The 21,539-nt window shown below is 32.0% G+C and overlaps 2 protein-coding genes across 2 annotated transcripts; both read left to right on the top strand.

Moving 5' to 3' along the window:
• The first annotated feature begins 10,650 nt into the window (after positions 1–10,650).
• On the top strand, positions 10,651–11,859 carry LOC107488500 (putative 12-oxophytodienoate reductase 11). The gene is given in 4 exon segments (XM_016109256.3): positions 10,651–10,975; positions 11,062–11,238; positions 11,469–11,739; positions 11,741–11,859. Coding segments are annotated over 4 exon segments (777 nt in total). The 5' UTR covers positions 10,651–10,677; the 3' UTR covers positions 11,772–11,859.
• A 4,355-nt stretch (positions 11,860–16,214) lies between these two features.
• Positions 16,215–19,909, top strand: LOC107488499 (type IV inositol polyphosphate 5-phosphatase 7-like). The gene is made up of 12 exons (XM_052262505.1): positions 16,215–16,385; positions 16,520–16,616; positions 16,754–16,828; positions 16,901–17,084; positions 17,174–17,849; positions 17,938–18,131; positions 18,223–18,331; positions 18,410–18,558; positions 18,649–18,918; positions 19,122–19,218; positions 19,350–19,514; positions 19,636–19,909. The coding sequence occupies exons 1-9, from the start codon at positions 16,356–16,358 to the stop codon at positions 18,872–18,874; spliced, it is 1,740 nt and encodes a 579-aa protein (XP_052118465.1). The 5' UTR covers positions 16,215–16,355; the 3' UTR covers positions 18,875–18,918; positions 19,122–19,218; positions 19,350–19,514; positions 19,636–19,909.
• The last annotated feature ends 1,630 nt before the right edge of the window (positions 19,910–21,539 follow it).

Raw genomic sequence — 21,539 nt, 5'->3', positions numbered from 1 at the left:
TTTGTTTGTCAATATCTCTACAAAATTAGCTTTCTTGTTATACTGATCTCAAAACAGAATTTGGTCATTTAATTTGAAGGATTTGTTTCAAAATGTGGGGTAAGAAGACTCGCAATTTTACTAATCTAGAATAATAAGTTTCTATGTCATGTACCAACTAAGTGTTACTTGATGTTCAATTTTTTTATACACATGCAAATTAAGTATCAATCAGGATTCAGATTTTTACATGTTTGCATCATTTTTACCTGCATGCACCGCCATCCAATTTTATGATGTTGCTAATTGCGTTCTCAGTATTGAAGAATAGACCAACAATTTTTTTTCTTAGTACAAAATATTATATTAGAATAAAAAATAAAATAGGAATTTTTTTGGTTTCTTTTTGTGTTAAGAGAGATGGTTAGAAGTTAGAGAGAAAGGAACATTTCACATAGATGGTGCAAACCTTGCTTTGTTCTTCGGAAGGATCTTGCTTAGATGTTGCTGGTCTAGATTCTTCTTTTGTACTTTTGCTAAAACTCTTTACTTTCTAATCTTTGGTTTGCCTTGCTCACTAAAGACAGAGGAGTTACACTCTTTTTTCTCATATTTCTTTTGAATCATAAAATTCAACAAATTGTAAGATTTTTGTGTTCTGTTGGCTGGTACAATTACATCTATCTCTAATGATAGAAATTAATGGTTCTCAGTTTGTTTGTGTGGTGAAAAAATAGATGCAGACCAATCTAATCTCTTTTGTCACCTTTGCTGGACACATTGTTCTAATGGAGTTTTGAGGTTATCTTTTGAACTATGTTCATTTCTATTTATATATTGTTTAATTAGTAGATTTTCGTGTTAGTTTAGGACTTTTGGATTATTTTAAATTATTTTTACTATTATTTTGTTATTGTAGATACAAAGTAAAAGTTTTTGTTAATCACGCTGATGGTTGAAATGCATTAATTCTCCATGATGGAGATGTGCAACACTTAATAGGGCAAAAATGTTCTGAGGTTTTAAGAGATGATGACTCCTTCATCTTGGTTAGCTTCTTCACGAATTATTTCTAAACGAGATTAATTTATTATTTATTTGATACATTGATGCGTATAATTTATCTAAAAATTGTGAACTATTTAGATGTGGGTTTGATAACAACTCATTTATTTCATATAGTGCTATAAGTAATACTGAAAATCTGTATTTTTTATAACAAATATTGAAATAAAATTAGTGACGAGTTTATCCTTAGCTGTGTTATTATACACCACTTGAATTTTATTTGGATATGTGTAACATTTAGTTATTTATTGTTTGTAATCTAAAATTGATGATTGAGTTGTTTCTCTCGGAATCGGTAATGTATTTAGGAGTTGGTTGTGTGTATGTGTGTGTGTTATTTTTTGTTGGTGGTATTTTTATTTTAAAAATATTTTTATGTCTTGCAGGTCACATTCTTAACTTTATTAGAAAACAAGACATTTATTTTAATTTTATTTATGATGCTAAGTTAGTTTCTAATCTTTGAATTATTGATGTTGTATTTTTTATTGGGGATTTAATTGAATAAATTAATAATGTTGTTGTTCTGTCTCTTTTTTTTACCATGTGCTTTAAACTGGAACTTTTTATCTCTTATATTTCTATCTATTAAATGATATATCTTTATTCATTTAATGTAAAAAAAATTGTTGTGGTCAAAAGCGAAAATTCTGTAAAATTCTCTCTGGTGTGATATCAATTGATGGTTTCCTTAATTTGTATCTTGAAGATACATCATGTGTATCGTTACTACTCTTTATTTTGTTCTCTTTTTGTGTTTTTGATTTTTTAGGTTTGATATTCTATTCTTTTTTTCTCTGTATATTCAGATACTGATTTCTCTATTCTTCTATTATCAAAATGAACAATTTCATTTGGATGCATCCAATTTTTTGTACAAACTGATAGGAAAAAAATTAGTATTCATGGTTGATCCTCAACCCATTGAGAGTGATACAATATGCCATCCGTATAATATTTTTAAAGTTTCTACACATGAGTTTATGTTAAAGCTGATTAAACGTGTTGAGAATCAAGTTTTGAATACGGTTAGTTTAATTTCCTCTTTTGACTTCCAAGTTCTTTTTTAAAAGTATTTATTCACTTTTTTTAGTCTTATGCATAACAATGATATTGTCCTTTCTATCAAAACATGTATAATTAGCGTGCTATTGTTTCGGCTTCAAATGTGGCTTCTATTGATGACCTTGTTTCACATATTTTTGGTTTAGTATTACCTATTGTAAGTTTTTATCTTTATGTTGTATTTTCGACCATTATTCCTTGATATTGCATTTTTATAGAACTGGTTCTTTATTGCTTAAGTATATCAGAATATATTATTATATCAACTATGTCTTACTAAATTTTTTTGTATTATGTCTTACTGGTTCTTTATTGTCTTTAGAATATCATATATTATTAAGGTATATCAGAATAGCATCAATTTATAGATATTTGTTTGAATTTACATAACAATATAATTTTGTTATTTTAAAACAAAAGGAGTTGTATTAACATTATAGCATAACCAAATTGTTAGTTAATAAGTTGTCTTCGAGTGGGTTAATATGTTCGTTCACTTACCATATTTTTCAGGTTCTTGTGACTCAACATGAACAGCTTACTTATGATTAGTTTATTTACTGTAGAATAAGTTTAACTATATATTTTATAATAATAACTCTGTTCTCATTGTCACTGTTAACGGAAACACTTTTTTTTAATATAATGAATGGTGTATTCACTATATTTTATCCAATTACTAATGAATCAATTTTTCAAATATATGTTGAATATGTAAACTGTAAATATGTAACAAAGTTTTGCATTATGTCATAATAAAAAGATCAGCAGCAATAGGCACTATTCCATTCAATCCATGAAGTTTTCTATACTCAGAAAGAACAGCAAATTTTTTATGATGCTTATACATACAAACTTAGTCACTTCATAATAACATAGACACTATAATATTAACAATACACTTCATGAGTTCAAAATATGGTGAATATAAATTTTAGGATCCGAATCACCCACAGACTTTAAAATCTTTCAATTGTCAGATCTATCCAGCAGTTCTGCAAGGAGTCCATCTTCAGGATAATTGTGTCATTTTCCTTCAAGTTATAAGTTTGACAACATTCAGCGCAATCCACCCCAAATTTTCACTCTGTATTTCTCCCTTGATTTTTGAGTAGATGAAAAAAAAGACGTTGCCTCCGCTAGATGGTGGACCAACAATTTGCCAAATTGAACCATGTCCAAATGGAGTGAGGTGTGCAGCAAAACTAACACCCAAGTACTGTAAAAAATGAGGCATTGTTAGTGTTTTGGGAGAAATTATTAAGGTTATGTATCGTAAATGGATAATCAGAATTTGATGTGTTTGGAACGAATACGTTTATTTTTCAAATGATTCATATCATCAAGTGTACCCATTCAATTGACAACTAATGCATAAACAAAGATTGAATGTGCCCCTTTATCATTCTGTACAAATAGAAGCTACTGAGTCATTTATAGAATAAGAAATATTCTTCTTATTAAGAACTCAACGGGACCCCCTCGAATTCAAATCATAATAACATATTTATTATAAATCATCGAGATTGAAAGAATAAAAGTGTATTAGGAATTTGAATTTGTTTATTCGACCTTTTTTAGTACTTTGAAATACAAATATTAAAAAAGATTTGTGCCAAAATAATCGATGCCAAGAAGAACAAAAGACCTTGGACACGTAACAGATCTTGCTAGCTCACCAAGAACATCAGGAGAGGTTGGGGAAGACTTGGCTGCGGCAAGTCTTTTAAAATTGATATGAATTATTTAGAATTATCTTACCAATCTACTTCCGGTCACGTCAGCACGTGTCAATGTCTTCCTATAGGAAACCTGTGGATTGTACTTGCTTGAGGATAGTTTAAATTGTTAGTCTCCATCCTAAAATTTATCTCAATGTTATCTAGAAATAAAATTTATGGATAAATACATAAATGAAGTGTCACATTACCTATTGTCAGGTATTTCTTCTCTTTTAGAACGGTCTTCGCTCAACTCAATGAATGAATTACTTTCATCACACATAATTGTTGGGTTGTTAGGGTTATTATCCTCTATTGTTGAATCTTCATTCTCAACTGATGAGTCTTGAAGCTCTGATGGTTCAGACCCGGATAGTATCATAACATCAGGTGAGGTGGCGTCACTGTTGCTGTTGTAATCTAGATGAAATGCTCTTTTTATATTGTGCAGTGTATTTTAGTCCAATCGGTCCCCTACATAAAAGTTTTTATCAGGAAAAATTTTAATTTGGTTGGTTCATTTAATTGAAAAGTGAAATGAAAAATATCCCAAAACCTGCATAGGTAAACTGTATAGTATTTCTAGGGGTGGCAATATGTACCCTATCTGCGGGTACCCAACCCGACCCTACCCGGTCGAGTAGGGTTGCCATCCCAATCCGCAGCGGGTAGGGTAGGATGCGGGTAGGGTTCTTGTGCAGGTAGAGTAGGGTGCGGGTTGAGCCTCAACTCTACCCGACCAACCCGCACTCTATATATGTATATATTATATAATTATATATAAATATGTTTTTTAAGTGGATGTTGAACCAAAGACCTCTCATTCAATGCAAAAGATCTTTAGCCACTAAAAAAATCATTAATTGCTAATTTAATTTTTTTTACATAAAAGTCAGCTCTATTTTGAATTGTCATCAAGTTATATAATAATAGTATATCTTTTCTATAACCCACGGGTAGGATCGGGTACCCGCGGGTTAAGAACGGATAGGGTTAGGGTTGAGATATTTTCAACCCGTGGGTAGGATTGGGTTGAGTTTATATAAAAATCTCAACCCGCGGGTAGGGTTAGGATTGGATCCAAACCCTACCCATTGCCACCCCTAGCTCTCCCGACAAAATAAAAATCCCTAATTAGCTCGAATGAACCTTAGTTATGGCCTTCTATTTATTTTTACTTTCTATATCCAACATTAAGCAATTATCCACTCATCAGTTGCGTAGCATGAGGACCTTAATCCGTGACCATAAATTGCTTCAAAACACGGTGGTAGAGCTCTGTCTCCCTATATTTCATGTTATAGTTCAAATTAAATACTACAGCTCACATGCTATTTACGATACATGACATAATATTACATATATTTGGTTACCTGTCCGTTGTATAGTTAAAACCTCAGAGTTGCTTCTTTTCCTTTGATCCAGTGTTCTTTAGTTGCCATAAACTTTCTGAGAGCATATAACAGCACCATCATAAGTTAGTGAGACTTCGATTTTTTGCATTGTAAGAAATGGACCCATGCCGACTTAAGTAAATAGTCATCTTTCATTGTTATATTTAATTTTTGTCATTATATTTGCTATTTGGAGTATCTTTTGTATTGCCTATTTAGTCGTACAAGTTGTGAGAAAATTATTTTTGGTGCTTCCGCTGTTAGACAAGTTCTTGTTTTGAACCTTTGTTGAGTTTTTCCCAACAAGTGGTATCAGAGTCGATGGTTAATCGGTCTGGTGGTTTTAAGGGGTATTCAAGGTGAAGTCGAAAGTCTTCCCGACAAAGGTGGTTCGGACGGCGTGTCCACGGTGTTTTGCGGCGGTGTGATGGACGAATACCCGTGGTAGAGGAGCTAGAAAAAGGAGGAGTTGATGCTTGATATGGAGACTCACACTTGGGGAAGAGATTGTTAATATTGCAAGTGTGAGAAGTGTTGAAGTTAGTCCCACATCAAAGAAAGCAAGGCAGAGTAAGGAGTTTATAATATGAGAGACCCATTAACTTACTACTTTAAGGTTTTGAGTTGGATGTGGTGTCTACTCATCTTATCTTATCTCACTTGATTCCTTTCCGAAATCTCCTGGTTGAGAGCTTCCCACGGTTGGTCTAACACATATAGACTACAAACATCATTAATGGAATATGATTGTCCAATGATTATTTTGAAGCCATATATAAATTGTAGAAACCATAGTTAATTTCAGTTCCTGTGATAAATGAATAGAGTGGTAAAGAAATCAGAACTGAAAAATCTACAGTTAGTCAATGACATAAGTTACTTCAACCCAAGCCAAGCTTGATAAAATATGACATATCAAAAATAGTTATCTAAACAATAATTATAATTAATAAGATTAAAAAATTAAGAAAATTTTTGATACATAATAACTCGTAGGGCGCGAAAGGCCTTGAATCCAAATACATTACCTACAATGGAAGTAAACATGTTAGTAACAAAACCTTCCTCAAAAAGGTCTAAAGGATAAGCTACATAGGCAATATATTGATTTATTGTATGAAAAAAGATTATAGAAGTAAGAGGCATTAAAAAAGATATAGATATATGGTATCTATCTATGTATATTGAATTGAGAATATACAAATAATACAATTATTTCAGATTCGACAAAATCTGGATATCCGACATAGATGAAAGAAAGTAAATAAAATGGGTGGAAACATTTTTCAATAATAAAAAATTTAAGAAAAAAGGACCAAACCTTTGATTCTTTCGAGTCTTTTTCTATCGTATTTAGATAATTCCTTGTACTGCAGTACTAGTCAGTCATAGTATGGAGATGTTTACTAGATGAGTAAAGAATAGGTGTATGTTCCCGGTATATGTTTATGTCTATAACATTAAATTAAATAGAATATGTATTAATGAGTACAGTTATTTCATGAATCTTATGCTAATATATCTTTTATTTGATTCCGAATAATTTATTTTCAAAACAACTACATAAAAAGTTATATAAAAATTACTAAAATAATGAAATTATTAAGAATTGTATTTTTGTCGAGTTGGGTTAAATATCAACTATTCTTTTGATGCATATCTATTTTTAATTACTTAAAATAATTTTTGTTTGTCAATATCACTACGAAGTTAGCTTTCTTTTTATACTGATCTCAAAACAGAGTTTGGCCATTTAATTTGAAGGATTTGTTCCAAAATATGGGGTAAGAGGACTCGCAATTTTACTAATCTAGAATAATAAGTTTCTATGACATGTACCAACTGAGTGTTACTTGATGTTCAATTTTTTTATACACATGCAAATCAAGTATCAATCAGGATTCAAATTTTTACCTGTTGGCATCATTTCTATCTGCATGCACCGCCATTCAATTTTATGATGTTACTAATTGCGTTCTCAGCGCTGAAGAATAGACCAACAATTTTTTCTCTTAGTACAAAATATTGTATTAGAATAATTAATAAAAAAGGAAATTTTTTGGTTTTTTTTTGTGTTAAGAGAGACGGTTAGAAGTTAGAGAGAGGAACATTTCACATGGATGGTGCAAATCTTGTTTTGTTCTTCGGAAGGATTTTGGATAGATGCTGTTGGTCTAGATTCTTCTTTTGTACTTCTGCTGAAACTCCTTGCTTTCTAATATTTTGTTTGCCTTGCTCACTAAAGACAGAGGAATTACACTTTTTCATTCTCATGTTTCTTTTGTTTCTTTTGGATCATAAAATTTAACAAATTGTAGGATCCTTGTGTTTTGTTGGCTGGTACAATTACATCTATCTCTAATGATAAGAATTTGTGGTACTCAGTTTGTTTGTGTGGTGAAAAAATATATGCAAACCAATCTAAGCTCTTTTGTCACCTTTGCTTGACACATTATTCTGATAGAGTTTTGAGGTTATCTTTTGAACTATCTTCATTTCTATTTATATATTGTTTAATTAGTAGATTTTCGGGTTAGTTTAGGACTTTTGAATTATTTTAAAATATTTTTACTATTATTTGTTATTGTAGATACAAAGTAAAAATTTTTGTTAATCACACTGGTGGTTGCAATGCATTAGTTCTCCATGATGGAGATGTGCAACACTTAATGGGATGAAAATATTCTGAGGTTTTAAGAGATGATGGCTCCTTTATCTTAGTTAGCTTCTTCACGAGTTACTTCTAAACGAGATTAATTTATTATTTATTTGTTACATTGATGCTTATAATTTATCTAAAAATTGCGAACTATTTAGATGTGGGTTTGATAACAACTCATTTATTTCATATGGTGCTATAAGTAATACTGAAAATCTGTATTTTTTACAACTAATATTGAAATAAAATTAGTCAGTACTTTATCCTTAGCTGTGTTATTATACATCACTTGAATTTTATTTTGATATGTTTAACATTTAGTTATTTATTGTTTGTAATCTAAAACTGATGATTGAGTTGTTTCTCTCAGAATTGGTAATGTATTTAGGAGTTGGTTGTGTGTGTGTTGTTTTTTGTTGGTGGTATTTTTATTTTAAAAATATTTTTATGTCTTGTAGGTCACATTCTTAACTTTATTAGAAAACAAGACATTTATTTTAATTTTATTTATGATGCTAAGTTAGTTTCTAATCTTTGAATTATTGATGTTGCATTTTTTATTGGGCATTTAATTGAATAAATTAATAATATTGTTGTTCTGCCTTTTTTTTTCACCATGCGCTCTAGACTGGAATTCTTTATCTCTTATATTTCTACCTGTTAAATGATATATTTTTATTCATTTAATGTAAAAAAATTGTTGTGGTCAAAAGTGAAAAATTCTGTAAAATTCTCTCTGGTGTGATATCAATTGATGGTTTTCTTAATTTGTATCTTAAAGATACGTCATGTGTATCGTTACTACTCTTTATTTTGTTCTCTTTCTGTGTCTTTGATTTTTTGGGTTTGATATTCTATTTTTTTCTTTGTATATTCAGATACTGATTTCTCTATTATGTTATTATCAGAATGAACAATTTTACTTGAATGCATCCAATTTTTTGTATAAATTGATAGAAAAAAATTGGTATTTATGGTTGATCCTTAACCCGTTGAGAGTGACACAATATGCCTTGCGTATAATGTTTTTAAAGTTTTTACACATGAGTTTATGTTAAAGCTGATTGAACGTGTTGAGAATCGTATTTTAAATGCGATTAGTTTAGTTTTCTCTATTGACTTTCAAGTTATTTTTTAATAAGTGTTTATTCACTTTTTTTAGTATTATGCCTAACAATAATATTCTCTTTTCTATCAAAACATGTATAATTAGTGTGCTATTATTTCGACTTTAAATATGGTTTCTATTAAAGACCCTGTTTCACATATTTTTGATTCAGTATTATCTGTTGTAAGTTTTCATCTTTATATTATATTTCCGACCATTATTTTTTGATATCGCATTTTTATAGAACTGGTTCAGTATTACCAGTATTGATTGATGAATTGTTAGAGTTTTAGTTATGATATTATCTGTATTTCTCGAGATGAGTGTTTTTTTTGGAAAAACACTAGTATTTCATAAAATACATATGATTTTCTTATAAAAATTTAGTTGTGTCTTTTGACAAAACATAATAAGAATTAATGAATGAAAAATTCTACGGTGTTGACCCATATTGTGAGCATGGGATGATGTTAATGCGTGGTGGTTTGGGAGCGTGAAACTTAATTAATAGTTCTTTTTTCGTTGATGTTATTCATTCTCCATTCTCATTGCTGTGCTTAGTTATGATTAATGAAACTGCTAAGTATTTTTTAGTTTGTGGGCCGGTTACCCTAAATTTGGTAATGAGCCATAGTAGATGATACTTCGTACCATTCTCAATAAAAAAAAAAATATATCTATTTTGATTTTTAAAGAATTTTGAACTAGACACTTTAGTCTTCAATTAAAATTAATTTCTCGATTGGTCCCTAACAATTAATTCCGTCAGTCATTTAGATTTTTGGCTCGTCAACTCCCCAACTAAAATTCAAAATTAACAAACTCTTTCTCTCAATCTTCATCTTTATTTTTTTCTCTTTTTTCTCTCATTCTAAGAGAATTCTAATGTTATGATTAAAAGTTAAAATTAAAAGTCAATTGTTTAAAAAAATTGATTTTGAGTTAATTTTATAACTATCAATATAATTTTTTATGCTAATATCTAATTATATTTTTATATACATATATATAGAGAAAAAAATATTTTTAAATAGCAAGCATAAAAATTAATTATTTCTATTTGTGCAACAGACTTAACACCTAATCAAAAGTATACGAGTTAAATCGTTTCTAATTTTAGATAACGAAATTAAAATTAATTATTAGTAATAAATTAAACTCTTTTACATGAAAATAATAATAAAAAATCTTAATATTCGAATTTTTATCTACGAAGACCTTGGTCTTCTTAGTCGATAAAAACTTTTGTCCGTACGATCTTTTTGTAAAAGTAGTTTAATTTTATAAATCTTTTGTATCATAATTTATAATGTCAGAAAAAAATCGACGTAATTTTAAAAGATTTGTATTCTTATAATATAATTACGGATAAAAATATTAATTATTAATAAATATAATAGACGAATGATAAAATAATAATTTATAAAATAAAAAATATATTTTATAATTAAATAATATATATAAAAAATTAATTTATAATTAAAATTAAATAAACAGCTTGAGTCTGATGGGTACCTACCTGATTCAAGGAAAAGATATCTGGTTTGGGAATCGAAAACGGTGACTATGTGTTCCTACGTTTGAGGATCCACCAGGCACGGCGCTATTTAATGAAGCAACGAAGCTGATGACACATATATTGATGCCATGGATAGCGTTATTCCTCTCCTTACTCCATACAAGATGGGGAAGTTCAATTTATCACACAGGGTTGTGTTGGCGCCACTAACAAGGCAGAGGTCCTACAACAATGTTCCACAGCCCCATGCAGTTTTGTACTACTCCCAGAGAACCACCAATGGCGGCCTTCTCATTGCGGAAGCCACTTGTATATCCCCCACTGCTCGCGGCTATGCTGATACTCCCGGGTTGTGGAGCGACGAGCATGTTCATGCATGGAAGCCCATCGTGGACGCTGTTCATGCCAAGGGTGGCATCATCTTCTGTCAGATTTGGCATGTTGGAAGAGTCTCCAACACATGTCCGTACTCTCTTTCTCTCTTAATAGAAATACTAGTGTCGTTTATGTGAACGTAACTAAGTGTTGTATGTTTACGCTACAAAAAGGTTATCAGCCAAACGGTGAAGCCCCTATATCTTCTACGGACAAGCAACTATCATCACAACCTCGAGGCAGTGGCACCGAAGTCGATACCTTCGCAAAACCAAGGCCGCTAAGCATTCAGGAAATTCCTCAAGTTATCAACGACTTCAGACTTGCTGCTAGAAATGCTATTCGAGCTGGTAACTTAATTAATTGCATGGAAACATCTTCATGTGTGAAATTTTAATTTTGTGAGTATATATTCAAACAGATCCTTAAAAAATTTTGCATAATATTTTCATCTCTCAAAATTTTTTATTATATTGAAGTTCTTAAACTTTATAAAAGTAAGACATATAAGTTTCTGCCTTAGTTAGATATGTTATTTTTATTTGGACAAATAAATCATATTTGGGTATACTCTTCTTAGGTTTTGATGGAGTGGAGATCCATGGGGCTCACGGCTACCTACTTGAGCAGTTTATGAAAGACAAAGTGAATGACCGAACAGATGAATACGGTGGATCCCTTGAGAACCGTTGTCGATTTCCGTTACAAGTTGTTGAGGCAGCTGTGAATGAGGTAGGAGCTGACAGAGTTGGAATTAGACTATCACCTTATGCAGAGTATGTAGATTGTGGAGATTCCAACCCTGAAGCATTGGGGCTTTACATGGTTAATGCACTCAACAAATATGGTATTCTCTACTGTCACATGGTTGAACCGAGAATGATAACCGCTGGAGAAAAAGGTGAATGCCCTCACAGTTTGGTTCCAATGAGAAAGGCCTTCAATGGCACTTTCATTGTTGCTGGAGGGTATGATAGAGAGGATGGGATCAAAGCCATAGCTGAAGACAGGGCAGATCTTGTTGCTTATGGTCTTTGGTTCTTGTCTAATCCGGATTTGCCAGAGAGATTCGCACTTAATGCACCTCTCAACGAGTATAACCGCCAAACGTTCTATACATCTGATCCTGTTATTGGTTACACTGACTATCCATTTCTTGACGATGCTGCTGCTTCCCCTATGTAATGCAAAGTCGATTATTCTCACTAGATTCAAAGTATTGTGTTACAAACTTAGTTTTCTAATGCCATATGAGCATTGTGTTAACATTTATTATATCGTACTTCCTGTGTAAAACTAGTGTTATTATATTTCATCTACTTTAGGTCCCAACAAAAGAAAGATTCGATTGATGTAAATCTATTTTTTTGTTTTAATTTTATTCTTAGCAGCTACCTTACTTTAAAGGTGACTTAGTAACGAAGATCAGAAAACTATTGAATCTTAACTGAGAGGTTCAATTCAATTTTTGTTAAAAGAAAGGCAAAAGTTGTAATTATTGAGTCTGGGATAAGACAGAATTCATCGAGTACAGTGGTTGGAGTTTTGGTTAGAGTTGTGTAATGCTCTTTGCTATGACCTTGTTATGCTGTCTTGTTGCTAATTTTTTTTTTTTTTGTTTCCTGATTTTTCGATATAGCTTACTAGACTAGAAAGAACTAGTAATTCATCTCTGATTGTGTTTGTATTCTTATAAAGGTTTGGAGAACTACAATGTCTGGTGAACTAATCACTGAAAGTGGGTGGGTAAGGCCCGTAAGGGACTGGCCAAACTTAAACCTCTCAAATCTCATTGAAAGCATAGACTTCAACATTTTCGGCCCATGGCCCAAAATAATCAGGAGTATCCACGTATTGGCGAGCCCATTTGAGAATTAGGAGCGAGAGACATGATCTTTGGTGGTACCGGTACTAGTCATTTCACTCACTTGTAAGTTGTAACATGAATTAATGAATCAAAATTTTATAAGATTAGGTAGTGATGAAGGCAATAGGCAAGGCAAGGCTAGGCGAGAAGAGTGTAGCGTAGGTTCAATTCAATTATTGTATGAATTGTGTACTTGGTTTCGACCTTGATTTCATTCATCCCTGCGTGGTCCAATAATGCATTTAAGATTTTTACTTTTACCCACCCAACAATCAATTTTCACCTCAATTTGGAATGAAGAAGCACATTCCACGCCACTGCTACTTCTAGTAGAGATACCGAGCATGACAAAGGGAACAAGCACACAGAATCATTGCATCATCATGGTTAACATTGCCATTTGACACAACACAATGGCAAGCAAGTGTGACTCAACCACCCTAATAAAATGGTTACCAAACTAGGCTACCGTTTGGTCCAACCATGTTTTCCTAATTATGACAACCTTTTCACCTCATACATTTCTAATTAAAATAAAAACTTGTGCTTAGCTTTTCTACATGGAGTCGTGCCCCACATATATGGTATAGTCATATAATAAGTGATTTTGTATGTGATGTATGATTATATTTAAATTATTAAATTATAATAAGATAAGATAGGTCTACATCATAGTTATACAGTGTTGCTTGTTAGTATATCCATGTTTAATGCAAAAGATAGTGACAGATGAGGAAAGCTTTGTCACATACATTACCCAAACCCAAAAAACCCTCATTTCACTCTATGTATGTATGTATAGAGTATGGACTAAGAGAGAAGAAAAATTAAAGTTCAAAGCAGAAAAGAAGGAAACTGGAAGCGCAAAAGAGACCATGCTGCTCCCTTTGACTGAACTGCCTCGCTTATTTTTACCCCCTCTCACTCAATTTTACAATCTTGGAACACAAAAAGCAAAAGCAACAAGCAGATCTTCTTTCACTTCTTTTTGGTTTCTTACGAGCTTTTTCATACATATCTATATATTAATTAACAACCGGTTAATCTTATTAATATAATTGTTTTTGGTTATGACTCCTTTCTACATTCTGTGTGTTAATGCCAGATGCTAATGCACCAAACTACTTTTCTATGCTATAATACTGCGTTTGGTTAATGTCTTTAAAACATATAGACACATACACAGTATACAAAGATATATAGACATAAAAGATACATAAATTTTGTAATGTGTTTGATAATAATGTATAAGATACATATGTATAAATTAAATATCAATTTTACTTTCTGAGTCTTATACATTGTGTCTTATGCATTAATAATTTTAAAAATAATTAGGGATAAAAAAGTCAAATTTTATGTTTTATGCATTGTGTCTTCCTATTTCAACTTTAAAGAAGAATACTAAATACATGTATTTTGTGTGTATTTATGTACTACCGTGTCTATTCAAATCTATGTCTGACCAAATAAATACTAGATGTGTACCACCGTGTCTAACAATTAGTGTCCATGTCTCAACAAACAAACAAACATATTTTGCTGAATCACTGTGTTCATATGTTAGACACATTTCGAATACGATATTCATCTGACACTCGTTTGACATGTGTGTCATTTGTGTTCAACTTGTGACTTAATAAAAAATGAAAAATATTTTTTGAGAGATTTGGATACATCTAAATACTATCACATGTTAGCATATTTAATTTTATTCTTAACATGTATTCTTAAAATGAGTTTAAAAATAATATACATGATTATTTATTAAAAAAATACTTTTAATACTTTATATAATTTAAAAAGATATTAAAAATAATTAAAAACTAATTTATATTTTAATATCAATAAAATATTAATTTATTATTATGATTTATCTAAAAATATTTTATATTTTATATATACGTCGTATTTTTCTGTTTTATAAAAATTTAAAATTTGTGTTCCTCAGTTATGTCTTTATCTATATATGGATGGTCTTATTTCCAAGTTCCAACAATTGAATGTCGTGCAGTTGTGGCCAATGCTTTTTCACTCATATGTTGAATAATGAGTCATTTATTACTTTCAAGCTTAACTACATATTTAAGGAAACAGATCCATGCTATGCGTGATAGATTTTAATATGATTGAACAAATTCAATAATTCATCATCACTGCGTTTAAATGTGTTCCCCTTACCAGCACTTTGCATTGTGACAGTACAAATTGTATTGCTAAATATCTGTTCAGAAGGCATAGCATTTAATTCTCTACCACAAAGTTTGCCTCTCTTTCTCAAAATGAAAATGGACATCATATCACTATTGAATCCAAAGAAGTTGGTTGGTTCTTCTTAGCTAGCTAGATATGATACCACTGATGAAGATGCTGAATCTTGTATAGATTGTCTATACTCAAACAGATATAGACTATTACATTACATGAAAACTCTGTGCCACCCAAATTTGTAGGACCACTTCTTCTTCGCCTAAGGTGTATAATTCAATTTACATGTACACTTTATACTATTTTATACTATATGGCTCTCTCTTTGTTACAGTTTTGTGCCCTTTGCTAGTTTAATTATATTTACGTAACCATGTACACTAGAACTGTTGTTCTCTGAAATTGGAATTATGGTTGAACATTTGAGGATTTGACCCGCATAGTAGTGTTAATGTTAGAGAATAGAGATGGCATGGATTTGTTGAACGCTCGAGGATATTCAAAAGGCAGTAGCAATGGACGGCGCATGATTCTAAAGTCTAAATTAACATAACAAACACATACATTATGAAATTGAAACCTCCCTCCTAATGCATCATGAAATCAAAAAGAAAAAGATGAACCCCAAATTTGGGTGGAGTGCCAAAAAGTTCTTCAACTTGATTGGCTACAGATCCAAACATTCCGTGCTATATATGCATCCCCTTCCACCAATCATATACATTATACATACTATCACATTGCTCCATAAAATGCTCAATACTATATCATAGTAAAGACAATTGTTAGAGGAAGACTTAAAAAGAATATTTGTTGTAAATACTAACATTTTATTGTAAAATTATACCTATCAAAGAGGACGAAAGCTATCATTATTATATAACTGTTGTCACAAAAGCATGGTACAAAACATAACAAATTCACGATGATTCTAAATTGTAATGAATAAAAATAATAATTTAATGCTGTATGATCTACTTTTGCTTTGGCTTTGGTAAGAAGAGCAGAACGGGAAGAAGAAGAATACATGCAAAAATATAGAAACGTTTGGTGAGTAAGGTGGGTGCAGCCTTTGCTGGTTGTGGCGGTTGTTGTTCTATGTTCAGAATCGTTAAAAGCTATGCCCCTCTCTTCTCTCTATAAAGCACATAATATAATATTGATTTAATAATTTATGAATAAAGTTGTTACATACATACTGTGCTTTATTCTGTTGAAAAAAAAAAAAAACAACCTTGTTCCACAGAACGAGGCACTATGCTTATGCTTATGCTTTTAAGAGTTAAGACACACAAACAACATAATTCACAATTCACAACCATAACCCTCTTTAGTCACATGAAATTCTTCTTCTTCCTCTCTTCTCAATCTTTATGAATTACAACATTAACAATGAGACTTGATCATTCAAACAACACCAAGGTTGGCTTTTTCTCCACTCTTTCTCTCTCTCTCTCTCTCTCATTTTATTTTTGTTTTTTCTTCTTCCATAACCATCTTTGAATTCTCGGCAACTCTGTTAACTCTTGTTCCCTCTGTTGTGGTGAATCATGAAGCTGTCATGGTCCAAGAGAATGGTCAGAAAGTTCTTCAACATCAAAACCAAAACGGAGGACTCTCACCAACCAAATGCTGTTTCTTATGGTTATGGAGGTGCACATCTTTTTTTTATTCAACAATTAAAGCCTAGTTTCCTTCATCAAATTCATCCCTCATTCCTATGCATTTTGTCTGCTATTTCGGATTCACCAATGCTCATTGATTTTCATGAATTTTGTTTCTTTCTGCAGTTGGTGACGTGGAATACAGAAGCAGAAGCAGCTTCTCCGAGAGAGAGCCATGCTCAAACAAGAAGAGCAAAACAGGTAAACACACACAATCTTCAATGAATGGATTCTGACCATTTATACGAAATCCTCATAATTTGCAATGTACAGACAAGGGAGGAGGAGGAGGAGGAAGAAGAGGAAGAATGAATCTTGAGCATCCTCGAATCATAGATGTCCACAACTATAGCATTTTTGTTGCAACATGGAATGTGGCTGGAAGATCCCCAACAAGTAATTTGAGCATAGATGATTGGCTTCATGCATCACCAGCTGCAGATATATATGTTCTTGGGTATGAATTAAATTACTTCTTTTTGAGGGAAAAGTCTTTGCTTTAATTGGTTACCAATAACAAGATTGCTATTTTTGTTTGTGTTGCAGATTTCAAGAGATAGTTCCCTTGAATGCTGGTAATATCTTAGGGGCTGAGGACAATGGTCCTGCAAAAAAGTGGCTTGCTCTGATTGGCAAGACTTTGAACAATCTTCCTGGTGCTAATGGAGGCAATGTGTACTATGCACCATCTCCTATTCCTCAGCCGGTTGTAGAATTAGATGCAGATTTCGAGGGATCGGCTCGACAGAAGAACTCTTGTTACTTTCATCGCCTCTCTTTCCAGACATCTTCTTCAACCAGCTGGAGAATGGACAATGATCCTTCAACTGCGCAGCCACGGCTGGATAGAAGATTCAGTGTGTGTGATCGTGTGATATTCGGTCACAGACCAAGTGACTTTGATCCCAGTTTTAGATGGGGTTATAGGCCAAGTGACTATTCCAGAACAAGTGACTATTCCAGACCAAGTGACTACTCAAGATGGGGTTCCTCTGATGATGATAATGGCCTTGGAGATTCACCCAATACAGCGTTTTCGCCAGCTGCCTCTAATGAAGATGGATATGGAATGGCAGGGAGGTCAAGGTATTGTGTTGTTGCAAGCAAGCAAATGGTAGGAATATTTCTTACCATATGGGTTAGAAGTGAATTAAAGGATCATGTTGGGAACATGAAAGTGTCTTGTGTTGGCAGAGGACTCATGGGTTATCTTGGAAATAAGGTCAATTTCAATTCATACACCTAGAATCATTTTCAAGATTCATCAGCTATGTGAAAATGATTCATCTCTGATATGTATGTACTTGCAGGGGTCCATATCAATTAGCATGTCTCTCCATGAAACAAACTTTTGCTTCATTTGTAGCCACTTGACCTCTGGACAGAAAGAAGGAGATGAACTTAGAAGGAACTCTGATGTGATGGAGATTCTTAAGAAGACAAGGTTTCCACGTGTTCATGGTTCTGACAATGACAAGTCTCCGGAGACAATCCTCCAGCATGAGTAAGGATGAATCTTATTATGCAGAATGAACATCAAAAACATTTCTGTTTCCACACACTGTTGTAATTTTGATTTTGATTCATTTTTTCAGTCGAATTATATGGCTTGGAGATTTGAATTACCGGATAGCTCTATCCTACCGTTCAGCAAAGGCACTTGTTGAGATGCAAAATTGGAGAGCATTATTGGAGAATGACCAGGTACCAATGGTAATTAACAATATTCTCTTTGTTTAAGCATAGCAGCACCAATGAATCTTATGCTAAGTTTTGTGGCAGCTGAGAATAGAGCAGAAAAAGGGTCGTGCATTTGTTGGATGGAATGAAGGCAAGATTTATTTCCCTCCAACATACAAATATTCAACCAATTCTGATAGATATGCAGGAGATGATATGCACCCTAAGGAGAAAAGGCGAACACCGGCCTGGTGAGATCATTAGGATTACTCTATTACTTCTGCTGCTACTACTGCTGCTAGTATTATGAACACATAGTAATCCTTAGATTCTTGGTGTAGGTGTGACCGTATTTTGTGGCACGGTGGAGGACTCCATCAATTGTCTTATGTGCGTGGAGAATCAAGATTCTCAGACCATAGGCCTGTTTATGGCATATTTTGGGCTGAAGTTGAGTCAAGTCATGGAAGAATGAAGAAAAGTATGAGTTGTTCTTCTCGTTCCAGAATTGAAGTGGAGGAACTTTTGCCATATTCCCATGGATATACAGAATTAACCTTTTTCTGAAGCAAGCATGGTTTTACATATTTGATGCTTCCATGCATATTCAAGTACTTTCTCTATCCCTTGTTCATATATAATCATATATGCTCACATTTCTTGCTTCTAAAGCATAACTTAGATACCTGAAATTAAAGTTCATTCAGGCTAAGTATTGATCCTGAAATATAAGCTATTTTGTCATTACAATTACAATTAATTTTCCACCTGAGTCAGAAACCTTACATGCATGATGCAACCTATTACTGTTCAGAAAACTGGTCAAACAAGAACAAGTCACTTTGAAGAAATTCATACATAAATGGAGAGGTTGGTTGATAGAGACAACCCATTCCCATATACCGAAAAAGGTTAGTTTTTTTTTTGTTAATTAATTTTTTTTATAAACTCTGATGCTTTTCTTGGTTTCTGCTTTTGGTTCCAAACCTCTTTGTCTAATTCTAACTTTAACTTTTGTTTTTTTTGCATTGTGATTTGTCAGGTGCTAATATGTAATTTCACCTTTGTCTAACGCATGATCAGTACAGTTCATAATCATCATGAATGTTGTTACCTAATCACGCCAGCTTCTATCAATTAACAACACTCACTTTCCGTTGTCTCATATACCTTCTTATGACAAATCACAGTGCTGCACAATCATTAGGTACTAAATTATTCTTTTCTGATTAATTAATTAGTTAATGTATATGTAAGTTACTAGTGATATGCACGCTGCACGCATAATCATAATCATAATCAAACCCCCCTTCTTTTTTTGTGTGCAGGAAATGGAAGAGGATGATTTTTCATTTTCTTATTCATCATTCTTAAATTGTTTCCAGAGAATATTTATGATGACTAAAAGAAGATGAAAATATAGTCAAAATAATCAACATTATTATTATTTTTTTGTTCTTGTAATAATGCATAGAAAATGAAAAGAGTAGTTATGATGATGTATACTGATAGCTACAGTGATTGGAAAAGAAAAACTGTAGAAAGAATTTGAAAAGAAATGATTTAGTTAATTAATGAAGATAGAATTTTCAGAGCCCCCCACTGGTGATTGTCTTTGTCTTTTTCTCTGCACTACTAATGATATGATATGATACATCAAATAGTATGTAGTGCTTTGATTCCTGATATGCGTGCTCGTCTTTTTGTGATTGTTGGAGAGTTATTTAACAGATTATAAAGTTTCTCACAGCTTTAAAGCCATCAGTTCTGAATTCTGATGCTCAATTACTCTTTGCTTTTGACTAATTTAATTTAGCTTTTTGAATTAAACATTAGTAAGTAGAAAATGAGGCGAAAATATATGCTAATAATAATATATAGTACTATTTTGAATTTTAATCATGATAATTAGACAAGTTTGGTAAACAGTTATGAATTTCTTTTGATATGGAATATATGTATGTGTAAGAAACTAAAATTTGGTAGCATACTATATATAATCAACACAAGTTGGTCCAAAACTAATGAAAGATGGCTGAAATGATAATTGTAAAAGCATGTGAGAGCGAGAGATCATTGTGAAAATGTGTGTTGACAGAAGAGAATGCATCATAACTGTTTGACATGCGTAATCAATAGCTTATTTAGTCATGTATGATCATTTGATATTTTGATTTGATGATTTATTTGCAAATACTAACAAATGACAACTGTCAATAGATTCTTGTTACAGGAATTAAACTAAGTTGCCCTTGACCATCCATAGGGAAGACAAATTAAAGTTAACTCAATTATATATAATACTTTAGCATAATGTTGTATGTAACTACGTATACTTGTTGAGGCATCCTAGTATACTAAACTACTCTTGTCCTTCGAAACTTGATTACTTTAAAGATACCTACTCATTAAATAAAGATATAAAAAAAAACATCTTTTTACAAATATGTTTTGTTTAAAAGTATAATTTATTTATTTAGTCACACTTTAAATAAAAATAATATTTTTATAATATATTAAAATTTAATTTTACAATTCATCATTTATTTTCCAAAAAAAGTATTTTTACATAAAAAACAATTATAAAATTTTTATTAGAGTATCCATCTACTTTAAATTATACATATTTAGAATTTAACTAAAAAGTCAGATTTTTTTGGTGGACATCAATAACTTTTTAATTTAAATTTTAGACTTTTACACTCAAAATTTTAATATTAAACTCTAAATTCTCCAAAAATAGTAGTCTCTTTTTGGGCACAACAAAAACAATTATTAAAAGAATACTTTTATTTATTTATTTATTGGTATTTGAATAGTTTTACAATAAACAGAACCAAATACTGTAGTGGGTCACATAAGACTGGTATTTTGGACTGAGTAGGACTTTTTGGTTGTTGCTTAAAAGATAAGCCCAAGAAGCCCAAGAAAACTTTGTTAAACTACTCCAACCTTTGACTGAAAACAACATAATGTTTGTGTGAAGTGGTTATGACTTGTGACCCACAATACCAAAACCGAAAGTTGCTATGACCCAAAAAAATGGTACGGGGTGGCAACTGGCAATTGTCTAATATCTAAAAAACTCGAGTATACCAAAAAAAACCATTGGAGGCTTGAACAAAAAAAAAAAAACATAAACCGTTAATTGTAGCCACATTTTTAAAGTGGCTAAAAAGAGTGCTTGGTCCGTGAAAGTTCATTCGTTAGATCGGAGAGCATGCCTACGAAA

Source organism: Arachis duranensis, chromosome 5, assembly GCF_000817695.3.
Source record: "Arachis duranensis cultivar V14167 chromosome 5, aradu.V14167.gnm2.J7QH, whole genome shotgun sequence".
NCBI lineage: Eukaryota > Viridiplantae > Streptophyta > Magnoliopsida > Fabales > Fabaceae > Arachis > Arachis duranensis.
This window is presented reverse-complemented; position numbering and strand designations above follow the sequence as displayed.

Excerpts from the sequence above, each read along its gene's own strand:
- LOC107488499 (XM_052262505.1), top strand. The coding sequence starts at position 16,356 with ATGAGACTTGATCATTCAAACAACACCAAG. Across the intron at positions 16,617-16,753 it reads TGTTTCTTATGGTTATGGAG|TTGGTGACGTGGAATACAGA; the intron begins GTGCACATCTTT and ends TTCTTTCTGCAG. Across the intron at positions 18,332-18,409 it reads CATTATTGGAGAATGACCAG|CTGAGAATAGAGCAGAAAAA; the intron begins GTACCAATGGTA and ends GTTTTGTGGCAG.